The 21,700-nt window shown below is 37.8% G+C and overlaps 1 protein-coding gene across 2 annotated transcripts in view; it reads left to right on the forward strand.

Moving 5' to 3' along the window:
* The window catches only part of TRAPPC10 (trafficking protein particle complex subunit 10), a 38,011-nt gene extending 17,686 nt beyond the window's left edge, over positions 1-20,325 (forward strand). The window contains exons 9-23 of one of the 2 annotated variants that reach the window (XM_042034049.1): positions 1,686-1,800; positions 2,301-2,377; positions 4,247-4,338; positions 5,564-5,704; positions 6,512-6,624; positions 7,689-8,203; positions 10,584-10,725; positions 12,007-12,174; positions 12,834-13,063; positions 13,876-13,976; positions 14,329-14,455; positions 15,154-15,324; positions 16,685-16,862; positions 17,262-17,456; positions 18,260-20,325. In XM_042034049.1, the coding sequence (XP_041889983.1) occupies positions 1,686-1,800; positions 2,301-2,377; positions 4,247-4,338; positions 5,564-5,704; positions 6,512-6,624; positions 7,689-8,203; positions 10,584-10,725; positions 12,007-12,174; positions 12,834-13,063; positions 13,876-13,976; positions 14,329-14,455; positions 15,154-15,324; positions 16,685-16,862; positions 17,262-17,456; positions 18,260-18,498 (2,604 nt within the window). In that variant the 3' untranslated portion in view covers positions 18,499-20,325. The remainder of the gene's footprint in view (positions 1-1,685; positions 1,801-2,300; positions 2,378-4,246; positions 4,339-5,563; positions 5,705-6,511; positions 6,625-7,688; positions 8,204-10,583; positions 10,726-12,006; positions 12,175-12,833; positions 13,064-13,875; positions 13,977-14,328; positions 14,456-15,153; positions 15,325-16,684; positions 16,863-17,261; positions 17,457-18,259) is intronic. The other variant, XM_042034057.1, reaches the window with a different exon arrangement.
* The last annotated feature ends 1,375 nt before the right edge of the window (positions 20,326-21,700 follow it).

The following is a 21,700-nucleotide window of genomic DNA, read 5'->3' on the forward strand; positions in this document are numbered from 1 at the left end:
ATGTTTATAGCCACTTTTTCCTCTGTCATTTGAGGCCCGGGAATAACAAGGGTTTGTCCTCCTCTTTTTCTAGCCCCCCCCTTCCTCACCACTAATTTGATAATTAATCACTGGTTTGCTTAAACTCCAGAATGAGCTCAGTCCATGTTGACTGAGAGGAAGAGCATGTGAATTTCAGATACAGCAGAAAAAATGCCCGGATTTGGATGCATTTACCATAAAAATAGAGATTACAGCGGTGCGTTTACACAGTTCACTATTTCTCCAGTATGTTATTACAGCAGTAATAGACCCCTACCTTCATTGAAGGTGTTACCCTTGGTGGCTTGTGAAAGAGGCAAGTAATTTCTGTATTTTCAGTCACCAGCCTTTACCATAAATGTTCTAAAGTGACCTTTTCAGTTTGGTTAAACTGCTTCCCTAACTTGTCGAGTTCCACTTGTTTCTGTAAAAGAGATAATGTTTGAGGTTGCTGCTGCTTTCCACTGTTGAAGAACATTTTAGAAAGAAGGTAAACTCCAGGAACTACTGGAATAACCTGCTGAGGTCTTTGTGGATGTTTTTGAAGACCAGCATACATTCATCCTCTTGTGGGCATAGCCTGTAGTATATTTGCTATTTATTTTAATCATAGTTTGGTCATATTTCAGTAGACTTAAGAATCCTCTAACTGACCCTTGTTTTATTACAAAAGCAGAGAAATACAATTTCACCTTGAATAATTATTTCTAAAAAAAAGGAGGGGGGTGGAGATCAGAATAAAGGAGGTAAAGAATTGTTTAAAATGGCAATTGGTGCATCAGATTCTTCCCATGCTCCTTAGATGTTTTTATGGAAGATAATTTCCAGCCTGAGTTGGAAATGTTTCTCCCATCCATCATTTTTCTAACACAAAGGGTAAAGGGAAGAATTTTAGGATAATGAGTAGCAGTAAGGTGGAACTGACTGAATGAAGAAATTTAGCAACTAGTGACAAAATTAAGTGGAGTTAAAAATAAATTACAAAAAAAAAGTTAATGTCCATCCCCATTTTTTATGGTGTGGAGTAATGTGACAGGCTGAGACCTTTATTCTTTTGTGGGCTTAACCTTTATGGCTGATTGAGTTTTCTAAGTAAATTAACCAAACGGCCAGTAGACAAGAGCTTCTTTAATTCTGGGTGTTGAGCCACCAGCTGCTGTCTAGAAGGGGTTTTATGGTAGTTAACTCTATTAACACTGTTAGATGTGCTGATCTCTTTTTCAGGAAGGTTTTCACCTGAATACAATACTTCAGGTGAATTTGCAAGCTGCCTAATCACTCTACTGGAGACTGCCTGCTTTTCTTGATTATACATTTTTCAAAAATATAGACACAGCTATTAGAAATAATCCTTGGTCATAGCTGCTGAACATCTTGAGCTTTGTTTGTGTTTGTATTGAAAACCAGAAGGATTTACTCAGATTAGGTGTTGTGTATGGAGGGATCTGTGTGTACAGGCACATGTTCCAATATTTGAGTCAATAACTTATATGCAATTTAATTCTTTATTAAATTAATTTATACTCTGAGAATAACAGTTAATTTTGAGGTCCTGTAAGCAGCATAATATGAAAGCAATGAAAATGGAACCATGTAATAGAATAAGAGGGGTTTTATATTGATTTTATAGCCTATTGTAAGCAAGCATCTTGTTTCTCTTCTAGTTAAAATCTCTGGGTTACCTGTGTGGACTTGTATCAGAGAAGGGACCCAATTCAGAAGACCTTAACAGGACTGTGGATCTGTTGGCAGGGCTGGGAGCAGAACGCCCTGAAACAGGTACTACCAGGAATGTAGGATAGCTGACATTGTCTTAAATACAGAGCATATAAATGCATCAGTAATAAGAATTTTCAAGTATTCCTGTAGATTTATATATACACATGCTGATAGAACTTTATCTCTTAGAGGTTTCTTTAATACGTGTTTAGCATTTTAAATTACCAATGCATCTCCTTACTGTTGCAAGTGTAAGTTTTCCACTGATGCTCCACTTATCAGCATTTAGGTAAATGGTCTTGAACAGCACTGGATTTAAATTAAGTTCTTAATGCTTTCAGACAAGTATTTAAAATAAAATTATTTGAAAAACAAATAGAGCGTGCTTGTTCAGGTGCAAATAGATAACCTGCACCTGGAGCTACAAAGTGATACTAGTTTTTAGTTTTCTCCCCACTTGCTACTGGAGAAGAAGCAGGGATGGGGTGGTATGAGGTGCATACAGACTCTTCTAAGAATGCATTTATAAGTGACACCTCTTGTTCTGCTTTTTTCTAAAGCCAGTGCATCACAGAGCCCTTACAAGAAACTCAAAGAGGCCTTATCATCTGTAGAAGCTTTTGAAAAACACTACTTAGTAAGTATGAGTTTTGCTTATTTATAGTGGTTTTGCATGTTTCCATTGTGCATTGAATAGGACCAGAGTTTTCAAGCCTGAGAAGATGAATTGAGAACATAAATCTGTATTTCCATATTTTGGTATCAAAGGTTATTTCTTGCATACTGAACACAGCAAGGCTGATTTGTTTCACAGCTAGAACCCTGTAGAGGCCCCAAGTTTCAAATATTTGCATTAACTTTAATATTTACAGTTATGAGCTGGAACTTATTATCTGTAGGTATATATATACTGAGATATTAAAAAAGCCAATGTCATGCCTATCATGTTCTGCTATCCCAAATTCAGAATTAACTGAATTTTTCCCAGAAGAATATTGATGTGTGAATTCAGCTTCCTTTTAAATGGTTTGGGCTTGCATTTTGCAACGAGTATTACATGATTAAAGTTCTACTCTTGATATATTTTTTTATATAAACTGTGGGACATCTGTGGATAATAGGGTTGTACCTGGCATAGATTGAGGCACAATGTGTATTCTAATGTTGTGCGTCTTTATTTCCTGACAGCTCCCCTGCTGAGGAGCCACTGTAATGATTTCAGGTTTTTTTTGTTTTGCTGGTTCTGTTTTTCAAATAGAAGATTGTTAAATGAAGCAAAAAAACCTTGACTGTCACAAGAATGTGTTTGATTTTTGGGGGTGCTTGGTCTGACAGATTTTGTTGGGTTGTTTTGTTTTGGTTTTTTTTCCTTAAATAATTTTCTGTTAAAATTTCTCAGATTTGCAGTACTGCCAATAAGGTTTTCTGGGGAAAACTGGAAGGAAATTTTTTTTTTTTTTTTTTTAACAAGAAAACTATTTGATAGTTAATTTTGCAAAGTTTTATCAAAAGAAAAAAATCTCAAAACATTTTGTCTGAAGATACTGGGTTTCACTTTTGTTCTTCATTTATTTAGGACTAGTTGTGTAGCTGGATCAAAATTAAAATCTTCAGAGTTGCTAGTTGCTCTTACAAATTCAGTTCCAGTATACACCTGAAGTCTCTGCTAAGCCCAGCAGTAACTTCTTAAATATAAGGAACTAAGTGGGATCTGTAGTGTTTGCCAGAGGAATTGCCATTTCTCTTTGTATTTATGACTGCACTTCTATGCAATGGAAATTCAGATGGCAGATGCGCTATAAAAAATTGTTTTCTCTGTAGTTGTCACGTAAATATGTACATTTTATGCATACCCATATTTAATCCAATCTTGTCCTGTATTCAGTGGAGAAGAACATAGAATTAGTTAAAAATTCCAGACACAGCTAAGATAATTTATTTGCATTTAAAAAAAAAAATCTCAGTTTGAAGCCATTCCCCTTTGTGCTGTCATGATGTGATGTATTTTTTATATTTTTATTTATCTGGCCAGAGGTTATTTTGGACTTTGGAAAGAAGTTGGGTGGTTGAATACAGTCAATGTGTGTTGTAACTGCTAATTTTGTGAGAAAGGTTTGCTGCTGTTATTAAAGCTTAGGGCAAGGGGAGGAAGGTGAGCAGGGGGAAGAAGGTGACACTTGGACACTGTGGCTGCATAGGAAATTACTCCTAAAGATGAGGGACACACTTCAATTTGGGAATGCAAGCAAAATTCCTTTAAGGCACTCTTGTGAAAATAATTATTCTGATTATAAATTAGCATTTACAGATATGGGGTAATGACCAAGTGCAGGAGGAGTGAAGGTGACCTGTTACAAACTGCTGTGTGTTGTGTGCTCAGGGCAAATGGGACTCATTCTGGGCATTTTGTTGCAGTAACAGAGTCACTGGCTATGAGTTTGTGTGAAATATCATATAGCTGCTAAAAATGCATAAAGCTTGTAATGGTTTCTTTTCTTTTAAACAGGATCTGTCCCATGCCACCATTGAAATGTACACAAATATTGGAAGAATTCGCTCAGCTAAGCTTGTGGGAAAGGACTTGGCAGAGTTTTATATGTAAATGACTCTTTAAAATGTCTTAAATGCACTGCCTTTGAAAAGTTTGAATATTATCCCTGAGGAAGATATGCTGTACTTAAAAAGGAATTCTAAAAAGTATTTTTTAAAATGTAAACAAACCCTATTTCAGGTTGTATTTCAGGAGAAAAGAAAAACAAACAAAAAACTAGCAATCTTTAACAAATTTTAATTCTCATCTTGTGATTTTGTACTCTTACCTTTAACTATCCTATGTTCTTTAGCTTGATCCTTTCTTATTCTCGGGAAAAAAGGGTGGGAAAGATAAATATAAACTTCAAAACAAGTCAGAAGCCTCCTTAGGGAGCAGGCTATAGTAAATGCAGAGTTATCTTAACTACATATATGGACTGCATCTATCTAAAAAAAAGCCAGAAAAAACATGTCTTTGGAGAGTAATCTGTTTCATATTTGAGGGTATCATTGCAAAGTGGTTGTTTCCCCTCCTGTGAAACAGTGATTTTATTCCTGATTTCCAAATACGGTTTTTTGTGTTTATCTCTCTTGTTAAAATCCACTGAGGAAACCTCTTGCATTTTGTTTTTATATAAATGCTGTAGGATTTTATAATTGTTTTTATGAATTAGCCAAATAAGCACAGGTATTGTTTAGGTACTTAATAATGTTTTTTGTTTTTCTTAAAAAAACTTTGGGGGTTTTTTTGGAAAATATGTTAGGGCATGCTTCCCACCAATGTTTGCTTAAGCAGTCTGATCTCCAAGTTGCAACAGATTCTCCTAAATGAACTTAAATTTTCAGCTGAGGGAATAATGTTAAGTTTAAATACTGCCATGGAACTTCTGTGTGGTGATAAAATTTTCATTGAAGTTTTTTTCTGCTTTAGAATTTTTGAGTAAGCAAATTTTTAGTTAACTGTCGGAAGCTTTAGATGGCTTTTGTTTCATTTGTGGGAGGTATTTTCACCTCATTTCCTCTAACTTGGTATACATCTGGATATAAAGCCTTTCATTGACTTGGAATATTGACATTAATTGCAGTTCTACTTGCTTAAGGGAATTGCAGTAATGGAAGGCCCATATGTTTATCTGTTACCAGAAAATTAAAGATCATAGTGGTTCACTGCAGTTTGTCCTGCATTTACTTGGTCTTCCTCCCCCATCACCACTTTGAGAAAAGATGTAGACAGTTTTCACGGCTGAAAAGTTTCTTACATTGCTCTGTGCTCATTTCTTTATTTTCCAAGGAGGAAGAAAGGTCCCCAGAAGGCAGAGGTGTATCTTCAAGGAGCACTGAAAACCTACCTTGCTGAGGGCTGGGCACTGCTGGTCACACACACGAGGAAGCAGCTGGCTGAATGTCAGAAACAGCTTGGGCAGATAGAAAAGTATCCTCTAAAATGCAGATCCAGAACAATCAAAACTGGAGAAAATGAGGCTTGGGATTATTTTTCTGACATATCTCTAACTTTTATTTAACAGCAGAGACTGCTCTGAGTCTGAGCTGAGACAGCTGAGTTATTTGATACCGTAGAGTGTATTTTGGGGGTTGTTCTGTTGTGCTGATTTTTTGTTGGTTTGTGTGCTTTTAGAACAAGGCACACATTATACGTGTCAGCCTCCTTTGCAAATTCTCACATCACTTTTAAACATGCTTAAATTTTTCTGCTTCAGTGCAAATGCTCATAAAGAATCTGAGCCAGTTCTGTTGCATTCTTAGCTAAATATTCAAGTGATCATTTATATCCCCAGCACTTAAAATTGTAAAGAATGTCTTATGACTTGGTTATGGAAGTGATGCTGTAACAGCTGGCAGATTCTCAGTTAGGTACATTGGAATAAAATAGAATACTCAAGATTATTTAGTGCTAAATGTTGGGCAGTGTAATGCAAGACATTGTGTCTTGAACTTGCGCACTGCATTTATTATTGTCAAATAATGACTTTTCTATGCTCGTGAATCTTTTTAGATGAGGCAAGATTGCACTGGTTAATAATGGATCATATTTTTAGTACGTATGCAAAAGAAGTACTGGGATTCTGCAGTACTCTCAGAAAATGGTAAATCTTCAATTGTTTCTTGTCTAGTGGAAAAGTGTGATGATAACAGCAGGTCTTGTCTCTAAAGATCAGAAAAGCAGTACTTGAATGTCTTGTTTTTGGGTTTCTACCTCGTGATTCCTTAACTTCATTAGTTATCTCCAAACAAGCAGCCTTTTAGCTGGTGATAATCACCTAACAGAAGAGGAACGCAAAAGATTTTGCCAAGAAATACTAGATTTTGCCAATCAGCAAGCAGAGAACCAAGGTAAGTCTGGGTCTTAAAATTTAAGCATCTGGTTGTTCCCTAAAGGTAGACAGGGAGGCCTTTTTTTTTTGGGTTCATTATTTTGTTATTATTTCTATTTTTTGTTATTTGTATTTCTATTATTTTATTATTCTTTCTAAACTTGTGATCTCCAATTATAAATCTACAGTAGTTAAGAATAGTCAAAGATGAAAGGGTAATTAACATGTTCATCCTGAATACTGCAAAGTCTTTGTTTTCATTCAGCTATATTTCTCTGCTTTAACAGCCCATAATTTATTGTGTGTTGGGTTTTTTCAATTCCTAACCTATCTTTGTCTCTCATTGCTGGCATGCAAGTGGCAGCTCTGTGATGGTACTTCCTGGATTTTGATGTTAGATTTGTTCCCAGCCACTTGCAGCTTATTATTTTGTCCATCCTATTTCCTGTCTTTATTCTTCATGCTGCTTCTGTACTACCTTCTTGACAGATATTAATCATAATTCAAATTCTTAGGGAGTACTTCCTGTAGATCTGAAGACTGCTTATTTTTATGCAGACATTTTTTCTTAATGAATAGATGTACCATAAGTAATATGTTACTTCAGACTTGATTCTTAATTAATTTTTGGTATTGTCTCAGGGTTATTTTTGGAATGTAGAAAAGAGAATGAAAACCCCTTTCATAGTAAAGCTGCTGGCTCAAGGTGCCAGCCTGATTATTAGTTTCTGAAACTTGTACAAGCTCTGGGAAGTTTGTCACTTAATGCTGCTGTGTTCTGTACTAGTGAAATGTTCAACTTCTGCTTGGACAATCTCTCTTAATTCAGTTGGTTTTAATAGCCTGTATGTAGAAATTGCAGTCGAAGTAACTGTTGGAAAACAAATCTCAGCATCTTTAAGTCTCATGCAAGATAAAAAATTGGAAAGCATTGATTTGTTGTGAAATGATTCATTGTGAAAAGTTGTTGATCCATTTAATTCCAGGGTTTCAATTTTTAAGAGAAAAGATTTGCTCATCTCCAGCAGCACTGGAGAATAATAAAACTGGAGAATAATAAAATCCCTGTTTTTATCTTTCCAGGTCAAAAGGTTATTTTGCCTATGCACTCCTTTGCCCAGCTGAAAACTCTGCATTTTGACCCTCCAAATGCTGTTGTCCACGTGGGTGGAAAGTTGTGCATTGAGTTGACTTTGCTGAGCCAAATGCCCATCCCTGTCCGGGTGGACCAGGTTGCCATCCATGTTCACTTCAGCATTGAGAAGAACAGCTACAGGAAAACAGCCGAGTGGCTCACCAAGCACAAAACTTCCAACGGTGTCATCAGCTTCCCAAATGAAATTGCAGGCCTGCCTTTGTCAAGAAACAACCTGCCAGCCCTGGAGCTGTGTGAGATGTACGAGCGGAGCCCCTCAGACAACTCCTTGAACACAGCAGGAATCATCTGCAAAAACACGCACATGCTGCTGCGGAGGCAGGAGAGCAGCACTTCCCTGGACGTGCCCTCTGGGCTCACTTTGGAAGATGGGGCTCATGTGTTGAAGTGCAACAACTTGACACTGGAACCAGGGGACAATAAAATAACCTTCAATATTCAGGTATGTTTTCATAGCTGGGTGATTGTAGCACTCGTGAAGGAAAAATTAAAAATAGTGGCTGAGGAAGAGCGTTGTGCTGGTGAGTGGTGCCTGTATTGCTTCCTGTTATACTTGGATTATCCATTCCCCTTAACAGCTTTTTGTTGTTCTGCACCATCATTTCCCTTGCAAGGTTGCTGTTGTATTTATGCTAAAACCTACAGATGATTCTTCTACTTGAAATCATTTGAGTCAGCCTTCCTAAACTTATTTTAAATATCTTGACTATTGCTGCCAAAAATTACACGGATAAATTTATATGTAATATAATGTACTGCTCATGAAGTCTGCATACACTGTTGAGCTCATTCAGAATAATGTCTAAAAGCTTTGGTGTGGATTCTTTTTCTAGCCCTTTAGTAAGTGATTGTGTGGTTAAATTTGGTTGACAGCCTGTTCTTCTCTGCAGAGGGTGGTAGAATAATTTTTCACTTGGTGGATGTAGTAAACCTTCCTGTAAGAAGTTGAGATCAGCTACAAGTATTTGAATTTAGAAGATGTTAGAATTAAAATTGTCCCCATTAGTCATCTTATCGTCTAAGTTAACTAACTAATTAGTTATTAGTTATCATCTGTGGAATGGCAATAATGTCATTTGAACTACTTACTAACCTAATTTCTGAGGTTTCTCATCCTTTCAAAGTATTGGGACAAGTTAATGGGATTTTGACATGTCAGAGGCCTTGGTGGCTGGAAATGCTGTTTTCTGTAAAATTAATTAAGATGTATGTAAAACTGGATTTCAGATAAAGGAGCATTACTAGAGGAAAGCTGTTAGGGACTGCACTGAGCAGGCATTTGGACTTAGTGGGATCAGGAAGCAATTGGAAACACCAGAAGAGATCTGAATGAAAAGCCAGATACAGCTCTGCTTTGAATTTGCCTGGTTCTGCTGTGCATCTGATGGCCAGTGGAGGATGGACAGCCTTGCATTTATGATTTTCCTATTTTCCCAACCTTTCCTTCCAGAAAAGAATTTTGCTTGGGAAGACTACTCAGTGTGAATCCCACAATATAGTTGTTTAAGGCATGATTTACCTGTCCTTAAAGGGAAAATCTGAGCATGTTGTAATTTTAACCGTGTATTATTAGATAAAACAATGAAAGTGTCTCTAGATTTGAGCTGCAGTATTTACAAAATATTTACTAAAAATCCATTATCATTGTAGTCATACACTGTGTCACTTCTACTGGGTTACACAGCTGGCCAGAGCATAGAAACTGCTGACAACTTGTTTTCTGAATTTTCTTAAAGTAATGCTTAATTGCACCACTTCTGCAAGAAGAGGAATGACTGTGCTTCTGTGATCCAGAGGGAGTTTGATCCTCTCTGTAGCCCTTACATTTAAGATTAGCATTATTTATGCTGACAGCAATCTTCCAGTATTTTTTTCCAAGCCTTAAAAGAGATCAGAAAGCATTGTCTAAATTCTTTAGACCAGTATGTATATATTATGAATTACTTTACTCATGCTTTTCTGGTTTTTTAGGGCTAAAATGTAGTGACTTTAATGTCAAAATGCATAATACTGAATTTCAGTCTGGATTTGCTATGTAAATACCTGCATGAGGTTTGAATGTAGATTGGTACAGCTTTTCTCCATAACTTGTAGACTTATTTAATTACACCCAGCATTGGTATTTATGTATTATACTTGGTAAAGTGACACATAAAGAAAACACTTCCCATTCCCTAGCAGTCCCTAAGAGCAAAGAATAAATATACTAGCAGGTGTTACAGATTTCCTTTTGTTTTTAATCTTATTGAGAAACATCCAGAATCCCATTACTCAAGGTATGGGAAGAGTTGAAAATGAAAAATGTATGTTTTATTTTCTTGTACACATTGGCTCAGGGTGTGTGGTGGGGAATGTGTGAAATCAGTAGCTGGAGCTGAAAGCTGTGCCTTACATAAATGCTGTAAGATTTTATAATTGTTTTTATGAATTAGCCAAATAAGCACAGGTATTGTTTAGGTACTTAATAATGTTTTTTCATGTATGTTGCACTTTGGGGGGAACTAACCAACAAACAAGGCAAAACACATCCCAAAGTAACAAATATGCAGCATAGTTACTACATGAATTGTTCTGATTATTAGTACTTGTTAATTATGATGTTTTCTCTTGAATCAGACAGCACTCTAGAGCTTCTATCTCAGTGGGGCAAAAGGTGCTCCTTTGTGCAAATCTTGTCATTTACTCAGAAAACATATCTGCAGTTTTAATTTGCAAATCCAAAGTACCTTATAGAAATGAGATGGAAACATGCTGGTCTTTAGTAAAGGGTTTGTTCTAGAAGTATTTAAAAAAAAAAAACCATTCAAATGTTTTCTTCCAAGGCCAAAGAACCTGGGACATACACACTCAGGCAGCTGTGCACTTCAGTGGGAAAGCTGCAGTTTGTCCTTCTTCACATCTACCCGATCGTGCAGTACGATGTGTACTCCCAGGAGCCCCAGCTCAAAGTGGAGCCCATGACTGGTAGGTACAGTGGCTGTGCTGAAGCTGCTTTGATGATTCCTCTCGTGCTCCTGTGGCATTAGAGAAAGTGTTTCATGGCTTCAGTATTACTCAGTTCGCCTTACTCTGCATTTTGAGTCTAAAATATAACCTTGCTTTTCCAATTTTCCATCATATTGTCCTGCCAGTGATGGCTGGTTTTGAACAACTGATTCCAGTGCTTGGCTCTGGACACACAGTGTCACTTTTGAACATTGACTTGAACATGTAATGTCACTGAAATACCAGATGTGATTTGAGCTGCCTCACTGCTTAACAGGGAATATTTACATTTGTAATTCACTGAACTCCTTACTGGTTAGGTTTGTGATCACAGGATCAATTAGGTTGAAAAAGATCTCTGGGATCGAGTCCAACCTGTGGCCAAACACCATCTTGTCACCCAGACCATGGCACTGAGTGCCACATCCAGTCTTTCCTTAAACACTTCCAGGGACAATGACTCCACTGTCTCCCTGGGCAGCCTGTTCCAATGCCTATTCTCCCTTTCTGTGAAGAAATTCCTCCCAACTTAATGCTACAGTCCCTTTGATATTTATAAGAAGTAAGTAAGAAATGGGATTCTCTACTAGAGATAATAATATAAACTTATTAAAAATGAATACTGAATACATGCATTGGTTTCAGGGACAGCTGAACACTACTTGTTGTAGTGTTTAAGTGTTTATTAAAGTGTATAAATGGAAGTTAATAGTGGTTTATTTTCAGGCTATTGAGTGTTGCAGCTGAGGAGTTAATATGAATTCTGTGCTGTCTTTTCAGTCACAGGGGTTGCAGTGTGTGGCGAAGGAAGGACAGGCCTATTGGGAATTAATGAAATTTGGGACCCCTGTGAAACTGATAGCCATGATTCTGTGTGCACACTGGCATTCCTGTTAGGCTGATCATGTAAATAACAGCATGTGGGTATGACTGGCATCACAGGTGCGAAAATACAGAGCTGTCTGCAACCTGGAGGACTTCAAAAGCTTAGTAAATTCTTTGGGGTATTGTATTTCACTAAATTCTGTGCTGCAGAGCCAGCTCATCTAAGCCATCCAAGATGCATTGGGTTTGGGCTCTGAGGTTGAAACCTCAAGTTTTCCCCACAAGTTGTATCTGAGCTGTGTTTAATGTGTCACATAACACCAAAACCTCACACTTTTAAGTTACCCCAGTGTGTGACCAGCTGCTTGCTAACAAGCCTTAGTGCATTGTAACCGTGTACTGGAATCTGTTAACAATTCCTGCTCTGTCCTTCAGAAAGCCTTTTGGCTGGCATTCCCCAGAAGGTGAAGTTCACAGTGACCACTGGTCACTACACCATGAAGAGCGGGGACACTCTGCAGCTCAGCAATGCGGATGCCATGCCCATTCTGTACCACCCTGAGAGCAAGGCAGTGATCTACTCCAACACCAGGGGTAAGCCAGGTAGTAAAAATGAATCATCTTTGAAAGGCTGACGAGTTCAGTCATTCTGAAGCAGCCTGTACTTGCAATATTAAGAACACTGACACTGTTTGTCAGTAGTCATTATTAAGAACAATTATAGGGATTTGCAACTGAGTACTTCAGTCCAAGAAATGTCTTAAATTTTCACCCTCAAAATGGTAGTATGAATTTTTACAAACATAGCTGGACAATTTTAGTTTTGTTGATGAAATTCAGAAGGCATGTGAAGCTGCTGCATGTGTGTGTGTCCAAGGTTGCTTGAAGTGAAATTATGAGAATTAACAAGGTGCTTTCACTTTGTAAAAACTTAAATAAGTGTCATATGATGGGCTAAAGTAGCTCTTTAGCTGGTTTGAAGTTTGTTGTTAAATTCCCCTCTTAGTTCCTTCCTGAAGATTAGAAGGAGAATTATTATGTGGAATGTAGTGGTTACCTTCCTGCAGTTTCAGAAGGATAGAGCATTACTCCTGAGAAGTTAAATATTTAACATGTGCAGATTATAGCTAGTTTGAAGAGGTTACTGTGAAGTTTTATAACAAGGTTTCACACTGCTGTTTTTGCAAATGTAGCTAGGAAGTGGTTATGGCACCACATATTTTTCTATGAATTTCTTTTTTTCCCTTTGTACACAACTGTAGAAAAGATCTCAGAGTCATCGTTAAGGATTCAGTCTTCAGAAAAGATCACAAGCATCAGCTTGCCAGTGGCTCCTGCATATCATGTGATTGAATTTGAACTAGAAGTCATGTATTTGCCATCAGCCACGGAATCTGCAGTGGAGAAGGAAAATACTACAAATAAAGAAAGTCACAGAAGAAAGAAAGAGAAGCAGAAACAGGACAACTGCATGGCTACTGTTGATCAAAAAGTAAGATGTAGCTTGTAGTTTTCATTATGAAATGTATTTGATCACAGGGGTAAGCACTTCACAAAATACAAGTGGTGGTGAGGGGGAACTTGCTTGTTTGGAACTTACTTTCCTTCAAAAGATATATGTGCAAAAACCATAGCAGATGTTACAAATGTAAAGAAATTGTAAATATAACCAGAAATATACACTGCAGTTAATAAATTGTCCACTGTTCCCTTGGCTAGTAATCTGAGTTTCAGTGTTTTAACACAGTTTGCAAAGCATGGAGGGTACCTGTGTCTCTGTAAAAGGTGGCATGGTGGTCTTTCAATTCCAGCTTCTGATTTATGGGAAAGATAAAGTCAAGTATGCTGCTTCAAATTAAAACAATTATACATTAAATTCATTTTTTAAAATATTTTGAGCTTGTATTTAATATATTAAATTATTATAAAGACATTTGACTAATAGATCTTATAGCAGTTTATTTGATACTGACCCTTACCAAGTTTTTGTGCTAAGATGCCATTGGTGTCTTTTATCTTTTCTTTCTTCTATTCCCCTTCCTTTATTTATAGTCTTCAGAACTGGGTATGTCAGTTCTTAGAGGAAACACTGCTTTGAGATTTCATATCCCACTCACAGGCTAACAAAACCCTGTATTTTTTCAGATTAGTTTTTACATACTGATTATTTTTATTTCTTCCCCTCCTGGATGCATTAGATATAAACACTTGATGAGAAAAGCCTTGCTTAGAAAGGAGAAGAAAACCAGAATCATTGTGCCAAAGACCATTGCAAATAAGAACTGTGTTCCCTTTTTTCTTTAGGTGACCATTGATTGTCCTTGGTCGATTTACTCCACAATTATTGCATTAACATTCTGCATACCCTTTAATGCCAAGCATTCCTTGTTGTCAGCTGGCAAACGGTAATGTACTCATTATTTATTTATTGTTTCTTTCTTCTTGCAAAGTATGGAGCTTGGCTTTCATAACTCGTATTTATAGCAGCCTTTTTTTTTTTTAAATATTTAAGTTGGGCTTTTACTGTATCCCCCCCTGGAAGCATGTGCATCTCCTCTCGTGTTCTTTCATGACAATAAAACAAATTTGTGGGTTTGGACGTAAGACCACGGGATAAACCCAGTTAGGCTGTTTCTGTGTAGTTCTTTGGTTTTGTTTAATATGAAAGAGGATGTTTTACAGCCTTGTTTCATGGACATGGACTCTTCCAATGTAACTCTTCAGCTTTCACTGAGCAAACTGTGTCGTATTTTCCAGGAAATATGTGCAAGTCTGTGTACAGAATTTGTCAGAACTCTGTTTCCAGCTTTCAGACTACAGCCTAAAAAATTCTGCTGAGTGTACAGATTTGCAGCTGGTACCTCTCAACCCTGCATCTCAACAGGTAAAAATTCACTTGGTGGTTTATTGAATTTTTTCATCTTACGGTTGCAGTTTGTTATTGGGTTTTAGGAAAAAAAAAATCAGGTAGAGACAGTTTTTCAGTTAAATACTGGAATAGCTGTAAGCCAGTTCAGTTGCAGAACAGTTTCTTACCATAGAATCATTGAATGGTTTGGGTTGGAAGTGGATTTGAAGATGATCCAGTTCCAATCCCCTGCCCTGGGCAGGGACATCTTCCACTTGACCAGGATGCTCAGAACCCCATCCAACCAGGCCTTGAACACTTCCAGGGATGTGGGACATACGCAGGTTCCCTGGGCAACCCTGAAGTTTCTTTCAGCCTTGCGTGAACATATTAAATTGTTCATTCTTGGTGGCTAGAAAAAGTATATAAGAACATACTATAATTTTATTAAATTTGACTTTAGATGAAAATATTTTCAGGCACATTTGAATGTGAAGTGTTTCCTTTTAAAACATTTGATTCTGACAGTGAAATGGATCCTTCCTTTTTAAAAAGATGTGCGTTGTGAAAAAGATTCACTGTTAGTCATTTTGGTTGCATGTTTCCCTAATGCTTTATTGAGTTTGTTTCTATAAACTGTCCCAATGTCAGAACAGACAAACATATGCATGTGTGCATTTCCCCTTCTTTGTGAGAGGAAGGAAGGAGCTAACACTCTAAACATTCTCTTCCAGGTCGTGTACAGTAAGCAATCAATATTCTTTGTATGGGAATTGAAGTGGACAAAAGAGCTTCCTCTCTCCTTGCAGTGCCTGTTTTCAGTCAGCTTTTGTCCAGCTACCTCTGAAGAACAGTCTCTTACCCTGAAGCCGTTCACTTACGAATTCCAAGTGGAAAATTTTTTTGTAAGTACTCCTAAGTATAGGGTAGCATATCTCAACTGAATATGGTTTCCTAATAAATGGAAAGGGAAAATCAAGAAATACATTAGAATTCTGTTTATATAATGAGGTTGATACCTACTTAGAATCATTGGAAAGTCAGTTTGTGAGTGACAGAACTGCAGCCTGATATGATACAGTGGAAACATATCCTTGCCATAGGAATGTGGTGGGGGCCATAACACTTGAGCTTAATCTTGTTCCATTTTTTTACTGTTTTCACCTTCTTGGGTTGGTGCCATGGAGATTGTCTGCAGATTACTGAGCTGCTTTTTTCCTGCTGGCTTAAGATTGTGCTCTCCAAAGCAAATTGCAATTTCCAAAATATCTTTGCTATTGAAAGCATCTGAGTTGTTTTTTGTAGTGCTTGAGATGAGCTTCTCTGATGAAATATTTAGGGTTTTCTAGGCCATTATCTGAAATGTTTCTTCTTCCCCTTTATGGATAAACTTTTAATTCCTTTGATCAACTAGGAAGCTTATAGGCTAGGTAGAATTCATTTAATAGGAAGTTATATCAACATTATTTAATCTCATCTCTAAATTCAGTGTTACCCTTTGTGATGCTTGGGTAAACAGCAGCATCATGAGAAGACTTTTGTTTTGTTAAGTCCTTTTGTCTGTTTTCAGTGTTTTCTTCCTGCTTATTGCAAACTGGCTCTGAGCAATATTTCAGGTGTTTGCCTACTGGCATGTAACAACCATTTTTGGCACCTCTATCAGTATCTTCATGGGGTTTTTAAAGACAACTACCTATGTTAAACAGTGGGGGTTTTCTGACAGAAGTTTAATTGTGGAGGAATTAAAAATCAGCTCGATAATGTGGGCACTGATATTCCAGGGACTATGACAGGAAGAGGGATAAACTAGTTCTGTAGTGTAAAGAGAGGAGCTAAGAAACTGATAAAAATTGTTTAAATAGTAAGATTAGTGTCAATTTAGGAGCATTGAAAGGCTGTGTTAAAGCACAGAAGTGAAGGAAAAATTGGTATTCTCACTGCTGGTATCAAAAATAGATTGAATCAAATTTGATTTGATCTAGTGGAAGGTGTTCCTGCCCATGGCAGGTGGGTTGGAACCAGATGATCTTTAAGGTCCTTTCTATTGCACAGCATTCCAGGATTCCATGTTCTATGATTTTCCTAAGCTGAGCAAGATAATGAAGTGAACGTTATTTACAAGTGATTCTCACATTAAGAAGATTTAACAGGAGGTGTCTGTTACATGTAAAGTTAAGTTGATACTGTACCCACTGTCCAGTTCAATTTAAACACAACTAGAATTCCCCCTTTTTCCTGATAACAGCACTGTTTTCTTCCTGACAGACATTATACCATGTGAAGACTGAAATCTTCCCACCCTTGGATGCAGAGTACTGTAAAACAGGCTCGCTCTGCTCCTTAGAGGTGTCCATCACCCGGCTTGTTGAGCTCTCCGAGGTTGACAGAGATGAAGCATTAACAGAATCAGATGGATATTGCACAACAAAACTCATGTATGAAGGTAAGAGTATTTTTCTTAAGCATTTTGATAAATTTCCTCCTAATTTTTTCTTGACAATGACATCTGCCAGGCTTGCTATATATTCCAGTATTGTGGGTACAGCTGCTCAGTAAAGCAGTTTGCATTTTGCTAGACAGGGAATATTTTATTTTCTCCTTATTAATCTACCTTCCACTGGAATAGAAATGTTTTTCAGATTGGATGGATACATGCATGAGGCCCAACTATGGTCCCTTCTTTGTAGGGCTGTTTTCTTACCTTGCAAGCTCTTCACACATAAAAGCTGGTGGGCTTTTAGATACTGCTAAAATGCAGATTTTCAAAGTGCTCTAAAACTATCCTGAGGGTTCTCCATTTTTCACAGAAGATCTTTATAGTGTTCTCCCTTTATTCTTGCAGTTGTCGACAACAGTAGTAACTGGGCAGTCTGTGGAAAAAGCTCTGGAGTGATTTCTATGCCTGTAGCACCTCGAGCAACTCACAAAGTCCACATGGAAGTGATGCCACTGTTTGCTGGGTATCTGCCTTTCCCTGATGTCAGATTGTTTAAATACCTCCCTCACCATTCTGCTCACTCCATGCAGCTTGATGCTGGTAAGGCCATTTTGACTGCATGGCTACTTACAGAAATTACTCTGCTTTCTCTGTGTTCTTGTGTAAAGAGAAAAGCAGGCAAGAAATATATTGACAATAGATGGACTTGGTCATATATGGACCAGATGCTCATAGGTGTCTTTGTTACCTTCACTCACAGTCCTGATTTGAAACTTGCTCTAATGGGAACTTTGAATTTGGGTTGCCACCTAAATCGCTGAGGAGGAATAATAAATGCATTGTTCCCTTATATTTCCTTTCAAGATTAGTGTGCAAATTAGTTGTCACTGGATTTATAATCAAGTGAAAGCTGTTTGATAACCCCCTAATCCTGCAGTTTCCCTTTCTGTAAATTGTGTGCCTTCACTAGCTTTGAAATTTTTTCCCAGTTTTCAAGGGATTGAGTACAAAATAAAAGAACTGCTGAAAATTTGTGGCATATAAACCAGATCAGATGAAGAGTTTAAATTACCACAGCCATGTAGAGTATTTATCTGTACTGTTGAGGAGTCCCAGAGCTGTAGTGTGAATTCCCTTGTAGAAGCAACATAGCTTTTGTCAGTGGAGCTGCCAGTGTCCATCCCTGTAGCTTGTGACAGATGTGAGGTCATGCTGCTGAAATTCTACTTTGAAAGCAATTCACTCTGTTACCTCTGGTGCTGGCCAAAAGCATGCAGACTGTTGCCTCAGCAGAGATGACCAGTAACTGTGAACATGTGTTAAGCTGACTGACTGGGCTCTGAAATGCCCTGTTAAAGTTAATCGGTAGAATAAAAGTGTGGGGTTTTTTTTGTTTCCAACAGATAGCTGGATTGAAAATGACAACCTGTCTGTGGACAAGAATGTGGATGAGCAGGCTGACAGCAGCAGCATCAGGAGCAGGGGAAGCCTGCATTCCACAGCCAGTGGGGAGCACAAGGGTCTGCCCATGCCCCGGCTCCAGCCCTTCTCCCCGGGCCAGGTCTTCAACAGCAGCACAGGGATGCAAATCCTTGTCATTCCCAGCAAGGACGACCACGTTCTGGAGGTCAACGTCACGTGACAGCTCGGAGTGGAGACCAGGAACCCGTTAGGAACTGGATATGAAAGCACTTTATGGGATAATGACCTGCTCAGTCTTCGTTGCAACATTAACTCCAAGGAGACCTGTGGCACTGGCGTGTACTGGCCATGGAAGCACCAGACAATTGTATCAATTTAAGTGTACAGTGAGGCTTGTGTCAGCTAGTTTATATTGCCACTTTAGTATGTTTTGTGTCAGCTATTGGGTTTTCTCCCTGCAGTCACATCCCTGCATCACAACAACACAGGGCAACAAAAAGCAAAAAATCCAAATCTTTGGACCACTTCTTTATTTTTGTCGGGCAGCTGAGAGATTTGTTTCATGCTTCCTACATATTTTAGAATGTAGAGTTGGATGATATAATTATCCAAATCCTGAATTTTTATGTAATAATTTACAGGCTTTTCACACATGTGCCAGAAACATAACAGAGCATACAACAGCACATTCACTGGTGTAACAGTTGCTTTTCTGGTTTGGTTTTATTTTGTTTGTTTGTTTGATCATTGTTAATTCCTGCCATTGCAATTTTATATTAAACTTCCATCATTTGCATACTTAGATGCATGGAAGAGCTACTGCTATAAACAATCTTAACTGAACAAAATTCCTTAATTTTCTGAGGCTTTCTCCTTCACAGAGTAGACACTGTGATGTCACATACTATATGATTTTTTTTTTTTTTTGGGGTGGGCTTTGGGTCATCCTCTTGCATATTTCTTACCAAAGAAAGATATTGATAGAATTTAATAATAAATTATTTGGCTTATTGAGTTCCCAGATTAATTTCTTTTATTACCATTTCCAAGTGGCTTGGTTTGCTGCCCCAGTTTTTAAGTTGGGGCAAAAATTTCAGTATGATGTGATACTTGAACAGTCAACCTTTCATCATAAAGGCTTAGTGTAATTATTACTGATTAGAGGCCAGACTTGTGCATTCATGATGAAAGAAGGAGGTTGGTTTGATATAGGAAAGCTTGCAGATGTAGAATAATCGTGAAGCAAAGTTAAAACATGTAACTTAAAGAATTTCATTATTTATATCTGAAATGTAAATACAAAAAATGTAAAAAAAAAAAAAAGTGTAATTTTTGTGAATGTTGCAAATCCACCTGTGACTGGAAAAATTACAACTTCTTCTGATGTCCTGCTTCTGATACTGAAACTTGTGCATTTAATGTGAGAATGACCTTTTCTACTTGCAGATCTATAATGGTGCGTTGTCAACAGACTCCACAGAGGAAACAGTCCCACGTCAAATACTTGTCAGCAAAACTAAAGTGAGGAGCTGCTCATTAGACAAATTCATTGTTATTATTTTTTTATTCTTCTGCTAAATTACAGAGGGGAAATAAAAAACAAATCCTCTTTTCAAAAAGAACCACAAGTAAGTTGAAAAATGAATAGGCACCCTGCACTGGTCTATACTTTTTTTTTTTAAATTTATTTTTTATTTAAAAATTCTAAATAGATATATAAAGTAGACCTGCTAGCTGAAAATGTTCTTATTATGCATCTTCTTTCTGTGAAGGAATGCCCTTTCTCTGTGGAAATCATACCATTTTATTCTGGATAAAACCCAAAGCATCATTTAGTGCGAATGACTGCTGGGATTCTTTGACTGGAAAAGGTAACAAGTTAGTGACTTTGACACTGCAGGTATTATTAATTCCATTTTCATGGTTTGCTATTAAATCATTTTTCACATTGTTCTGTAATATACTGTTAGATTAAACACATTGTACTAAGATTGTTTAATGAAATTGTAAGCGTTACAGTTCTAAATATACATGTTTTAAAAAGAAATCAACTTCTCCACTGCTGTGAGTTCTGTTTGGTCTGGAGGAGTGATTGATTCATCTGTTTTAACCAAAGCTGCTGTTGTCTGGGAAAACCAGATTTGTTACCTGGTGTGCAATTACACACACATTATTTATTTATTTCAGAATTGCACAATCCTGGAGGCTCCATGGTATTCCACAAATCCAGCACACCCCTCCAGACTTTTCCTGCTGTTATTTATAAACAGCAGTTCAGTGTTAGCAACCTCCCAAGTACAGCCCCTCTATTATGAATGGTTAGTAATTTCCACACAAATTGTGTAATCCCAGCTGCTTTCTGTGCATGTTCCAGGGGAGGATTTTCACCTGGGCAGGGTCTTTTTGCCCTGCAGGTCTGACTTTTGGCATTATAATGGAGATAGTTTAGTCATAGGATACGTGTTGCCATGTTGGCAACATATACATAGACATACATCCCCATCTTTATCTACTGCATCCTTAAAGCTCGTTAGTTCCAGGATATCCATAACTAAGGGACACTGCTCTCTGTTCCACCGATTAATTCTCCTTCCTTGCTGACTAGGCTTGAAAGTATACAAAGATCAACAATCAAAGAACATCCTAACTTAATTTTGACATATTCCACATTCTGCAACACTACTTTAAAACCTGTGAGTGATTATCCAGGGACCCAGCTGAAGGAGCGTGGACAGTAAGGAGTTAATGGATTGTTATGCCTCAAACACCACTAACCATTCAAGTGGGAAATACAAAGGTAGGGCAGCACCCTTCTGGTGCAAGTTTTGCTGTTCAGGTCCATGGTGGCCACACAACCCCCAGTGCAGGTGCAGAACTGGGGTCACAGAGCGGGCCAAACCAAGAGGAGGGGAGAGACCACCAAGGACCCCAAAGCACCCGTGACACCTTTTGAAACTCTTCCCTCAGAAGGTGATGCGTGCCCCAGTCTTGCCTCAGATATGTAGAATTCCCTCCCTGGGGAGGGATCTGGGTGTTCCAATGCTAACCTGAATGTACATAACCCGAGGAACTTTTTGTTTTGTGGGCCCCCATCCCCAGAGGATGAAGACTGCTTATCACTCTGACCAAGGGACATAGAGACTACAACAATCAAGTCTTATTAATAGATCCATGGGTGGTGATGTCTTTCCACTATCTACTCTTACCCTTCCCTTTCTTTCTTTTCCTTATGTATTTTTGTGATATTTTTACACTTTAATTGAAAAGAACCAAACCGGCCACCAACATCCTTTCCACTGCAATTAAAACTGCTTTAAAAAGAAACCTTCCACATCTATACACTGGGCATTCAGTGTAGTTTCACTTTAATTACAGGAGCACAGAATATTCAGGGGTGGAGGGACCTCTGGAGATCACCCAGT

This window comes from Corvus kubaryi, unplaced genomic scaffold (genome assembly GCF_017639235.1).
Source record: "Corvus kubaryi isolate FWS band 111438036 unplaced genomic scaffold, C.kubaryi_AGA036_p1.0 133, whole genome shotgun sequence".
Lineage (NCBI taxonomy): Eukaryota > Metazoa > Chordata > Aves > Passeriformes > Corvidae > Corvus > Corvus kubaryi.